Source organism: Enhydra lutris, unplaced genomic scaffold (genome assembly GCF_002288905.1).
Source record: "Enhydra lutris kenyoni isolate GAN:26980312 unplaced genomic scaffold, ASM228890v2 scaffoldscaffold97, whole genome shotgun sequence".
NCBI classification, from domain to species: Eukaryota; Metazoa; Chordata; class Mammalia; order Carnivora; family Mustelidae; genus Enhydra; species Enhydra lutris.
In genome coordinates this window covers 753839-766717 of record NW_019154181.1, presented here as the reverse complement: position 1 = coordinate 766717, position 12879 = coordinate 753839, and the positions used below count along the sequence as shown (strand labels likewise).

General features: G+C 47.2%; 1 protein-coding gene across 1 annotated transcript in view; it reads right to left on the bottom strand.

Moving 5' to 3' along the window:
- The window catches only part of LOC111139273 (5',3'-nucleotidase, mitochondrial), a 37622-nt gene extending 29828 nt beyond the window's left edge, over window positions 1–7794 (bottom strand). The window contains exons 1-2 of the mRNA XM_022491511.1: window positions 7497–7794; window positions 3978–4078 (exon numbers count right to left, since the gene is read on the bottom strand). Of these exons, the coding sequence (XP_022347219.1) occupies window positions 3978–4078; window positions 7497–7766 (371 nt within the window). The 5' untranslated portion in view covers window positions 7767–7794. The remainder of the gene's footprint in view (window positions 1–3977; window positions 4079–7496) is intronic.
- Between the last annotated feature and the right edge of the window lie 5085 nt (window positions 7795–12879).

Genomic DNA, 12879 nt, shown 5'->3' with positions numbered 1-12879 from the left:
GTTCTAGGACAGCGGGCAGATAAGGTGTTTGCTCACTGTTCCCCTCCTACCAGAAACCCCTTTGCCTTCTCCACCTGGCAGATCTCTTTCCATTGTTCAGCACAAGGGCTCCAGGGTCCCTGCCTGCCCACCCTGGGGAGCTGCCCTGCCTATCTCCATCCGCATACATCTACCACATCTCTTTCGGATCTATGTTCTAGTCCTTGGTTTCCTAGAGAACTCCTCGAAGGCCAGAACTGTCTCTTACCTACTTCTGTATCTGCGGCATCTGGTAGAGGGTCCCGCCCATAGCAGCTGCCTTACAAATACGCCTTCAGTAACATTTTAAATCTTGGTTTCTGGCTACGTCAGCACCAGACACAAAGCTATCCACTTAGTTCCGGACTAGACCGCTGTCTCTATCCACACTTTGGGCGTGAACTGACCTTGGGAAGCTACCCTGTTAAGAGCCAAAATGGAGGTAAGAGACCGCTGGTATGGTCTAGACTTGCATTTTCACAAAAGGCTTCACAGGGAAGCTGTGGGAAAGAGAGTTCTGGACTAGAATACATGTGAATAAAAGCTTCATCCTCCACTTGTGAAGAATCACAAAGCATACTAGCAAACCTGAAGCCCTTTGAAGTCCTGTGGTAAAGAAACCTTCTAATCCAATGTCCCCCACACTGTTATACTTAAAGAACGCTTTTTTGTTCCATACCTATTAAATCTTGCAGAATACTAACAACTGCGGCTAATGTTTACTGAGCACCTACTATGTGCCAGGCGCTATAGTGAGGCTTTTTTCATTCCCCTCATTTCACAATTGGAGAAACTGAGGCCCAGAAAACTTAATAATGTGCCCAACGTCTGAGGATTAGGTTCTAGAAAAGCCCGGGCTTGAGCCTGGACAGTCTCACTCCAGTTGGGACATAACCTCAACTGCTATGCCATCTAGCGCCCCAGGATACAGTTGGCTGAATGTGGTCCGGGAAATGCTAATCCAGACACAAACAGGGTTTTGAAAAGCTTCAGTACAAATACACTGCTTTGCCTCTCTGGGCTCTTCCTGCGGCTGTAAAAAGTTATACAAAAATACTCCACTATAAATCAAGGTCAAATCCTAAACCAGAATGAAACAGACTACTCTGCACGGCCTGACTCAAGTCTAAAAATAAATTACTGAATGAGTCCATAATTCAACTCAAACTCTAAGCATCTTGTGTCCCTCTGATGCCAATTTATCAGGTCAGAACTTTGAACGCTGATGATTTTTGGAGGCATTTATATGACACAGTAAAGACCGAGCCATACCTTTTGTTTCGTTGGTGTTTCAGGTTGGTAAATTCAAGCAAAACTGTGACCAATAAAAGTATATACAGGCCTAGAAATAAATTCTAACATTGATGGTCAGTCCATGTTTGCCAAGGAAACCAAAACAATTCAGTGGGTGGGGTGGGGGTGGGGAAGAGTCTTTTCAAGAAATGGTACTGAAAAGCGGGTCTCTACATGCAAAAGAATGAGGTAGGATGCCTTCCTGACACCATATTAAAAAATTAACTCAAAACAGATCAAAGACCTGAATGTGAGAGCTAAAACCATAAAACTTATACAAGAAAACATAGGAGCAAGTCTTTGTAACTTTGGATTAGGCAAACAATCCTTAGATATGAAACAAAAAATACAAATGACCCAAGGAAAAAAAACAAACAGGGGTACCTGGGTGGCTCAGTCAGTTCAGGGTCTGCCTTTGGCTCAGGTCATGATCCCAAGGTCCTGGAATCATGCCCCGTGTCAGGCTCCCTGCTCAGTGGGGAGTCTGTTTCTCCCTCTCCCTCTGCCTCTGCCCCGCTCATGCTCTCTTTCTCAAATAAATAAATAAATAAATAAATAAAATGTTTAAAAAAAAAAAGAAAAGAAAGAAAGAAAAAAAAAGAGAGAGAGAATGCCTGCGTGGCTCAGTTGGTTAAGCATCTGCCTTCTGCTCAGGTCATGACCCCAGGGTCCTTGGATTGAATCCCGCATCGGGCTCCCTGCTCAACAGGGAGTCTGCTTCTCCCTCTGATACTCCCCCCACTCATGTTCTTTCTCTCTATGTAATAAATAAATAAAATCTTCAAAAAAGAAAAAAGAAAAAAAAAACACGTAAATTTAACATCCACATAAAAACTTTGGTTTTCAAAGGACACCACAAAGAGATTAAAACAACAATCCACAGAATGAGAGAATATATTTGCAAGTCATCTATCTGATAAGGGACTTATCATCTAAAATATGTAAAGAATTCTTCGTGTGCCTGGGTGGCTCAGTCAGTTAGGTGTCTGCCTTCAGTTCAGGTCATGACCCGGGGGTCCTGGGATCAAGTACTTCATCAGGCTCCCTGCTCCCCAAAGAGTCTGCTTCTCCCTCTGCCCCTCCCCCTACTCATTCTCTCTCTCTCTCAAATAAACAAACCTTCTTAAAAAATAAAATATATAAAGAACTCTTAAAAATTAGCAATAAAAATATAAATAAACCAATTGAAAAAAATAGCAAAAAAAGATAATTCTCCAAAAAACAAAAACAAATGGCCAAAAACACAGAAGAAGATGCTCAAATCATTAGCCATCAGAGAAATGCAGATCAAAACCATGATGAGATACCCCTTCACACCCACTAGGATGGCTAGAATAAAAAGGACCACAAGTGTTGGCAAGGGTGTGAAGTTGGAAACCTCACACATTGCTAATGAGAATGTCAGATGGTACTGTCACTTTGGAAAACAGCTTGGCAGTCCCCAAAATGTTAAACAGGAATTTACCGCATGACCCAGTAATTCTTCTCCTAGGTTTATACAACCTATACATGAAAACGGACATTCATAAAAAAAAAACCTCATACATGAGTGCTCACAGCAGTATTATTCTTAATACCTAAGAAGCAGAAACAAACGAAGTGTCTACCAACTGATGAACAGATAGACAAAAATGTGTCATGTGCATACAGCAGAATATTACTCAGCCATGAAAGGGAATGAAGTACTGATTTGTGCTATAAAAGAGATGACCCAGAAAACACAATGTTGCATAAAAGAAGCCAATCACAAAAGACCACATAGAGTACTATGTGAAATGTACGTGAAATATACACAAAATGTTCAGCACAGGCAAATCTACAGAGCTCTAAAGAAGACAGCAGCTGCCTAGGCAGCAGGGGAAGGAGAGGGAAGGGGTAGTGACTGCTCATGGGTACAGGGTTTCTTTTGGGGCTGTTGAAAGGTTTTGGAAATTGACTACAACTCTGGGCACAGACTTAAAAACCACTGAATTGTACACTTTAAATGGGTGGAGGGTATGTGAATTATATCTCAATATGGCTGTTGTTTTTTACATCGTCCTCGGGGAAGCACATCATCTGTAACTGCTAATGGGTTTTAGTGAACGGTTATGGAACTGGGGCTTCAGTTCCCAGAAGCAGCGACTTCACTAGAACGAAACAGAAATACCTCACACACTGCTCCTTTGGCTGCGTCCTCACCATGTGTTGTTAGGTCTTCTGTTAGACCTCATTGTACTCCTTCCTCTGTTCCTTTTCAGCACTTATAACAATCCGTGCTTATCTTTGCTTGTGAGATTCTTTGTTTAATGTCTACTCTGTGAGCTCCATGAGGGCAGGACCACTTTGGTCATCTCTGTATCACTTACGTCCTGTAGCATCCAACAGTCGGTTCTCAGTTATTTGCTGAATAAATGCATGTCTGGCACCCAGTCAACCAGGTCTGGTTAGACTCAATATTTTCTCCTGTTACCAGGAGACTCATTGTGTGATGCCTCACTAGCTTACCAGCTGAGTCTGTTTCACTCGGGGTTTTACCAGGTTGAGCACCAAAGGAACAAGCATGGACCTGTGCAGGGGTGAAGAGAGAGGAGGGAGGGATGTGGTGGGGGGGGCCAGAAGCAGAAGAGTAGGGTAGGCGCTGACAAGAGGAAGGCACAAATGCACAGGCAGGAAGACAAACTTACTTTTCTAGGTTGACCATCTGCTTCACAGCTTCCACAGCCCCTGGGAGAGGCTCCAGGTCAAGAAAAAAATTTTCTGATTCCCATATGCTAATGGCCTTCTCCTAAGAAGACGAGAGAGAAGTGGGTGACCTCAGGGGATTCAGCACATTGCCTCACCACAGAGACGATGGCACAGCTGGGAAGAGCTGTTGACAAGAAGAGTGTGAGCCTTCCACATTTCCCCCCCCCCCTGCAAACACACACACACACCCAAGGTCATATCCTGGGGGGAGCACATGTGTGTTCCAGCCCCTCTCCAGGGGGTCTGACTTCTGCAAGGATCCAGCAGAGACCAGCTAAGGGATCAGGAGCTATGGATTCCAAAGCCTATTCCTTGAGGCACGGCTAGAGCTGTCTGGGACCAAAAGCAAGTCATTGTGAATCGTGTGCTTGCTTGATTCTCATGGCCAGAGGCATCTCAGGGCCTCTGAGGTGGACCAGGTCTTGCCATGGCACTAGAGTCCTTAAGTTCAAGAGCTGGAGAAACTCAGAGATTCTTAAGAGCTCCGTTGTGCTATGTGGGGTAAGGGGGCCCAGGAGCCGAGTGGAAGGCCAGATGAGCAGAACTCCAGGTTCCTTCCCCACGTCAACTGGAACAGCTCTTATATCTGTTTTCCGCATTGGCATATCATCATTGGTATATCATTAAGTACTTTGTTTAAAAAGCACTCTACTGCTTTTAAAGTCTGAAAGCCAAAAACCCAGACCCTCATTGTTCATATGAGAAAATCAAGGCTCTGAATGGGGAAGGGATTTACTCAATGCCACAGAGCAAAACATCGCTGAGAGCTGAACACCATCTCCCAGCTACAAAGCTACAAGGTTCTGCCTTATGTCACTGGGCTAAAATCGAGTTTGCAGAATGTTACACTTTTCCAGGCCCAGGACAAGGGGAGGGAAGACAGACCCCCAGATTCCGAGGAACGGGACCTAAATCCTATGTGGGCAGCTGCGGGTGTCTCTGCCAGGCCAGAAACCGCACACTCTGGAACAAGCACCACCACCATGTCCCCCTTAGAGGCGGAGTGCCCTGAGATCACACTGGCATTATGTCTGCGAGCTATGTGGGCTGAAGCAAATGAGCGGTGATTGCTAATAGACGGTCTCTCTTGTTTGGCCGTCACCTCCCACAAGGGGCAAGAATCGCTATCCCATTTTACTGATAAGGAAAGAGGCTTACAGAGGATTGTTTACAAGGCCACTTATGGGTGATACTGTCAGAACTTGACTCAGGGCTTCTGACTCACAGGAAGGCAGTGGGGCCCAGGGGAAAGCATACATGACACGGGATTAAGTCAAGTACTGCATGGCCCCAGCTGCATGACCTTGGCCTCACTGTCTTTCCTCAATAATCAGCATCCCAGCATCCCCTCCCTCCCTCCATCACTAACTTGGCTCTGAAACCCTGCTCAAGGCACTTCCTCCCTCTGGGCTGAGTTCCTCAACTGTCTTAACACTGCGGGATTCTAAGTCGGTTAAAATGAGCTTTGCCTTCCATCTCTGCTCTCATTACCTCTCCGAGCCCTGACAAGATCAAAGGGATACCAATAGAGTGGTATTTTGTAAAGCAGAAATGCCTTCATAATTAAGGTGGGTTGGTGCATCAGTTGTTTTTAACTCTAGGTGCTGGGCCAGCTCAGCCAAGGGGAGACCCAGGGATGTCTACTGGGAGCTTTGCTGGGAACCAAGGGGATGTGTTCATCTATGAAAATCTTGCAATGTTCCCAGGAGCAGAACTGCCTCCTTCATGTCCCAGAAGAAGAACACTGCCTCCTTCGTGTCCCAGGAGCCCCTTTCCTTTGCCTCGCCCTTAGAAAATGGTAAATTGATCTTCTTAGATGTGGAGTCTGCATGTCTGTGCAAAGGACTACAAAGGCTTCTGTCCTTTTCAGAGTTGGGGTGGGCTTTATGTCCTCACCTCAGTATACTCCTGGGAGGGAATGAGGTGCCTGGACTGCAGTACTGTGTACTGTTTATACACCAACACCCACATGGAGCAGGGGAGTCTGTTACTGAGGCTACAGAAACCACGAGGGTATTCTCTCCAGCTTGAAGTTGGTAATTGGGTGTTAGAGCTTGGAGAAGCGAGCACACAGAGCTCTGGGAAAGTCACCTTCCTCAAGTACCTGGTGGTGAGGAAGAGCCGTGGCACTTGATTTTCTTTTTCACGCTTGCCTCCCAATTATGGTTAAGTTACCTTTTTTAAGTCAAAAGAAATGCCACTTGTTAGAGCAGGACAGAGAAGAGGACTTTGCGGGTGGGGAAGCCTAAATGTGCTGGGGCAGGCAGGCAGACTTGGGTTGGAATCCTAGCTACGGGGCTTGGGACTAGTTTCCTCATCTGCATAATGAAGATAACAATGTCTGCCTCACACAGGAGACAATGCAGTCAACCTGTGGTACAAATTAGGCTCGAATATCATCATCATCAAGTTTCTGGTGGTGACCCTGGGTAGGCAAGCAAAGGATGCCGGAAAACACCCGCCTCTTTAAGTTTGTGCAAGGTGAGGGGGCCTGGGTGGCTCAGTGGGTTAAGCCGCTGCCTTCAGCTCAGGTCATGATCTCAGGGTCCTGGGATCGAGCCCCGCATCGGGCTCTCTGCTCAGCGGGGAGCCTGCTTCCTCCTCTCTCTCTGCCTGCCTCTCTGCCTACTTGTGATCTCTGTCTGTCAAATAAATAAATAAAATCTTAAAAAAAAAAAAAAGTTTGTGCAAGGTGAAATCCCGTTCCTTTCCCGAAATAGTTTCAACTCAAAAACTAAGCCATCTGTCTAGAAACAAGCCTGTATATTTCCCCTCCATCCATCCTGGACTCAGCAAAGCACAGCAGGAGTCAGGGGGATGTGGTGGGCTCAGGTTCAGCAGGGCCACCCAAGCAAGGGGGTAAACCAAGGAGTTGAACCCTCCCCATCTTGACCACTGACTCATTGTGTGACGTCCAGAAAGTCACTCAACGTCTCTGGGCCTCAAATACCACTGGGAGCTATGCATTCATGGAAAAAGGACAAAAAAGAACGGCAAAGACATCAAATTCGTGAGGATGAAGAAACGGGCGTGTGACTGTGGCCGGGGTCAAAGAGGACTTTACTTGTAACGTTTATTTCATTTAAAGAATTTCAGGACTTGCGGCCAAAAATTAAAAAGTCAGCTAAAGACAGAGTTCGTATTTTACGCTTCGCATTCTCCTGACTTTTGAGAAGCCCTCGATGACAGCCAACAGTTCCCGCGCGCGGGGCTGCGCAGGGCTGCGCGGGGCGCAGCGCCCTGAGTCCTCCCCGGACCCCTCCCCAGGCCCCCCTGTCTTGCGAGAGGACCACCCCCGAGGCTCGAAGAGGTGACCCACCCAAGGTCACGCGGGCTCCCGGCCCAGGACCGGGAAGGAGGGCCGCAGTCCCGCCGGGCTCGACTGGGCTCGGGGCCCCGGAGCGAGAACAGCGGCTCCGCCGCGGGTGACGAGCGGGGCCGGGGCGGGGGATGCTCACGCTCAGGCCGGGCTGCAGGCGGCCGTACTGCTCGGACAACCAGAAGCCGCGCCGGTCCTCCAGCGCGATGAAGGGCTGGTCGGGGAAGCGCGCGCGGAACTTCCTGAGGAAGCCGCCCTCGAAGTCGGCCAGCACGCCGTCCATGTCCACCAGCACCCGCAGGGCGCGGCCGCCCGCCCGGCCCGCCGGTCCGCCGGACCCACAGCGCCGCCCCGCCGGGCACGCCGCGCCGTGGGGCCGCCGCGCACACCAGCCGCCGAGACGGATCATGGCCCCTGGCGGTCGCTCGCCGCGGGCGCCGGAGCCTGGGCCGCGCCACCCCGCCGCGCCGAGCCCGGAGACATGACAGCGGTGGGGGAGGAGGGGAAGAAACCCCCGCCGGCCCGGGCGCGCGGGGAGCGCGAGGAGCGCGGGGGGCGCGGGGCGCTCGGGGCGCGAGCGCGCAGGCTCTGGCCCCAGATCGAGGCTGCGGCACGCGCCCGGGCGGAGGCGGGGCTCGGGGGCGTGGCTTTGGGGACTGTCCACAGTCCCAGACTCTCCACTAGCATCTTCTGCCTGGACCGTGGGCCTGGGCGCCCTCATCCCACTGCAGCAGCGAGGCTGCGGGAGCCGTGCCCGCTGATGGAGCAAGGCTGTGTCGCTGAGCACTTACCGTATGGGGCTGCGGACAAAACGGACAAGGTTCCTGCCATCCTGGAAAGTCCCTCTTAGAAGAGGAGACAGGCGAGAAGCAACCAAGCGTACAAAACAGGCAAAAAAGATGACAGTAGTATGAAGGAACGAAAACAAGGACGAGGTTCACTCGGAGAGCCTCCCTGCTTTATAGTGAACATCTGGGGAGAGACTGATACTAATAGGACAAATAAATACCTTGCAAACATCATGAAGCCCCAATAAAACTGGTGATTTTCAAATAAATCTATAAACATATATTGTTTAGTATTGATTGCTTTGAGTGCCTTCTTTTTTTTTTTAACAGAAAAGAAAAAAAAAAACAAAAAGCAGGATGACATGACGTTGGAGAGGTGGGGAGACAGGCAGGGCGCTCAGGGACGGCCTCTTGCAGGAGGGGATGCTGGAGCAAAGACATAAATGGTGAGAAAAGAGGATGCAAGAACCAAAGAGACCTAGGGGTCCAGACAGCTTGAGCAGCAAGATCCAAGGCCTCAGAGAGTGGAGAGGCCAATGAAACCACAATTTTCATTCTTATATTTCTTTGGCGCAGTCTTGCTGAACATCTCCTATGTGCTCGGTAGTGGGTATCAAGCGGTGAACAAAGTCCCCACCCTCACGGACAGACAGTTTTGGATCTGTCCGAAACTATGGTGAAGGAAGGGTAGGGAAGTGCACTCTCAGGCCAAAGAGATAATGAAGGCCACAAGAAGCAGTGTGGCACAGTTTGAGAAGTATTTGGGGACGCCTGGGTGGCTCAGTGGGTTAAGCCTCTGCCTTCAGCTCAGGTCATGATTCCAGGGTCCTGTGATGGAGCCCCGCATCCGGCTCTCCGCTCAGCAGGGGGCCTGCTTCCTCCTCTCTCTGCCTGCCTCTCTGCCTACTTGTGATCTCTGTCTGTCAAATAAATAAATAAAATCTTAAAAAAAAAAAAGAAAAAAGTATTTGGGCTGTGGTGTCCCACGGACCCGTGCTCCAGCTGAAGCACACAGTAGGTCTTCAGCACCCTCGCACAATGGTTACTCTCATGGAACCAACTGGATTCAAGGGAAGAGACCAAGTGTGATTCATCCCTGCATCCTGAATGAATGAATGAATGAATGTGATTCTGGAAGGAACCTTTTCTGGTTATTCTCTGACCACCTAGCTAAGACTCCCCACTGTGTTTCTCCATCTTGATTTTATTCTTTAATTATGTCACCTTGTTTTTCTTCTTAATTGTATTATGAAAGTTTTCACACAGATGAGTTGAAAGACTTGTATGAGGAAGATATGTGTACCCACCACCTGGATTCTGCAGTGAACACTTTGCTGTATTTGCTTTACCATACATCAGTGCGTCTCCCAATCCCTCCATCAGCCCATCTTACTCCTGGAGGCATTTCAAAGTAAGCTGTAGACATCAGCATACTTTACCCCTAAGCACATCAGCCTCTATAGCTTAAAGCGAGTTCAATGTATTTTTTTAAAGATATTTTTAAAAGATTTTATTTATTTATTTGACAGACAGAGATCACAAGTAGGCAGAGAAGCAGGCAGAGAGAGAGGAGGAAGCAGGTTCCCCGCTGAGCGGAGAGCCCGACGTGGGGCTCAATCCCAGGACCCTGGGACCATGACCTGAGCCGAAGGCAGAGGCTTTAACCCACTGAGCCACCCAGGTGCCCAAGTTCAATGTATTTAAACATAAATTTTACAAGTGAAATGCACAAATCTTAACTTCGCCATTCTGTGACTTTTGACAACCATCTCCTGAGGGATGCATCCTGAGGAAGATGTGGAACAACGCTATCCAGATACAGTAGCCACTGGCCGTATGTGGCGGTTGAATAATTAAAAGGTGCCTACTGCAGCTATGGGACCAAGTTTTCCATTTTAGTTACCTTTAAATAATTTAAATAATCCACATGTCTGGTCAGCATGTCAAACAGTGAAGCTGTAGAACATCTCCATCTTCCCAGAAAGTTCCATCCCGCTTCTTCTCCTTCAACCCCATCTCCCACTGTTCTAATTTTTTTCACTGTGGATGAGTTTTGCCTCTTACTATGAGTGGCATCCTATGCTGTGTACTTTTTTGTGACTGACTTCTCCCACTCAGCATGTTTTTGAGTCACTCATGTTATTGTATCAGAAGTTTCTTTTATTGCTGAGTTCTATTTAAATGCGTGAATATATGTCAGCTTGCCCATTCTCCCATTGATGGGCATCGAGCCGTTCCTAGTTTTGGACTATCATGGATATAGCAGCTATGAATCATACAAGTCTTGGTGTGGATTTTTTTCTCTCTTGAGTAAATACCTAAAAGTGAGATCATTGAGTCCTAGAAAAAGGTATGTGTTTAGTTTTTATAAGAAACTGCCAGAGGGGCATCTGGCTGGCTCAGTCAGTGAAGGATACAACTCTTGATCTCGAGGTTGCGAGCTCGAGCCCCACATTGGGTATAGAGATTACTCAAAAAAAAAAAAATCTTAAAACAAACCTGCCAGATATTTTTCAAACCGGTTGCACCATTTTACACACCCACAAGGAATGTATGAGAGTTCTGTTTGTCCCATATACTCACCAACATTTGATGCTGTCAGTCTTTTTAGTCATTCTGGTGGGTGTGTTGGTGGTATTCCATTCCATTCTATTTTGCATACATCGCCATGTTTTTTATTTCTAAAGTGGTTTGCTTTAGGGGTGCCTGGGTGGCTCAGATTGTTAAGCGATTGCCTTCAGCTCAGGTCATGATCTCCAGATCCTGGGATCAAGCCCCACATTGGGCTTCTGGATCAGCAGGGAGTCTGCTTCTCCCTCTCTCCCTGCTCCTGCTCCCTCCCTCCCTCTCTCTCTCTCTGTCTCAAATGAATAAATAAAATCTTTTAAAAAATAAAATGATTTGCTTTATTGTTTACTTATGGGTTTTTATTTTTTGTCTCTCCTTTAGAATGTATGTTGCATGGGGATAATGTGTGTTGCATGGTGTGTTTGGTTATATGTCCCCAGTGCTTAGAAAAGGGCCTGGCATACAGTATGTGTTCAATAAATTCATTTGTGTAAGTATTCAACAAATAGTTTTTGTGTGCCTTGAACACAGCAGATATTGCTGATCTCATTTGATAGGTGACAACACTGGGACTAAGGGACAAGAGATACAGCCATGTTCGAATAGCTGATAATAAATGGTAATCAGAGCTAACATACAAATGCCTACCTACTCTTGTGTCAGGCACCATCTAGGCTCTTTGTGTGAATTGTCCGACTTAATCCCACAAAGTTGCCATGAAGAATACTAATATTAACCCATTTTAAAGGATGAAAGCGCTGAAGAACTGAGAGATTAATAATTGCCCCTTGGTGTGGTCATTTGAAACAAATGACTTCAATATTTCTTCCTTCAAGAAATGGAGCCGAATTCCTGTGCCCTTAGATATGGGCTGGATTTACTTCAGATCAATACTATGGTGGAAATGATGGTTTGTGACTTCCAAAAATAGGTCATATAAGACATTGTGACCTCTCTCTCTCCCATTTCTCTCCCTGCCATGCTTGTGGACACTCAAGCAGGCCCATGGTGAGGTCTTCATGTTAAGGAACTTGGACCACCTGCCAACATCCAGAGAGGAACGGAAGTTCCCCTGATGGTCATGTGAGCAAGCCATCTTAGAAACAGACCCTTCCGCCCCAGTCAAGCTTTCAGATGATGCAGCTTCAACTGGTATCTTGACTATACTCTCATGAGAGACCCTGAACCACCCACTTCATCTGCTCTCACTTTTGTAACTCAGAAATGGTGAAATAGCAAATGTTCATTGTTTCAAGCTTCTAAGTTTGGGGGTAATTTTTACACATCAATAGCTTGCAAATACACTAGGTCACCAGCAAGCATTAGAGCTGGGATTCAGTTCAGTCCAGTCAGACTCCAATTGACACAGTGGACATAATGACGTCTACCTTTAAATGAGTGTCACCCATGCACCAGGTTCCATGCAATGGTCTCTCTCTATTAGTGACTTTGATTGGAGCCTGGTGCCTGATGTTTGCACTGCAGTGCAGTGACTGGGGACTGCAGGCTCTGGACTTCAACCACCTGGGTTTTAATCATGATTCTGGCACTTACCAGTTATGACATTTTGACATGTCTTTAAACAGATTTCCTCATTTGCAAAACGGGAATAATAGTAGCACCTGTCTCCCAGGGTTCTTGTGGAATCACATGACTTTTTAAGCTTACAGCATTCACAACGGAGTCCTGTACAAAGTAGACACTCGGTGTCTATCAGTTGTGTTACCTTGAGAGTTGTTGATCTTGTGTTACCTGATACTTGATTTCTATCAAACGTGATGACCTACACACAGTGTACAAGCACTTTATTTTGTTGTATCTTCACGATGACCCTATGAGGTAGGCATCATCATTTCACAGGGTAGACATAGCCTCAGAGAGGTGATGTAACTTTTCCCAGGTCACACAGTTAGGAACTAACACATTTGACATGTGATTCAAGCCTGTATGACTTCAAACCAATCCTTCCCATCACATGATCTTCCAATCTCTGCATTAACCTAGATTTTCTGCTAACTGGTTAGGGTGGAACAGAGAACTGCCAAGGGTTCCTGGGTGGCTCAGTCAGTTAAGCGTCTGACTCTTGATTTCAGCTCAGGTCATGATCTCAGGGTCATGGGATTGAGCCCAACATGGGGTTCCGCACTCAGGAGAGAGTATGCTCGA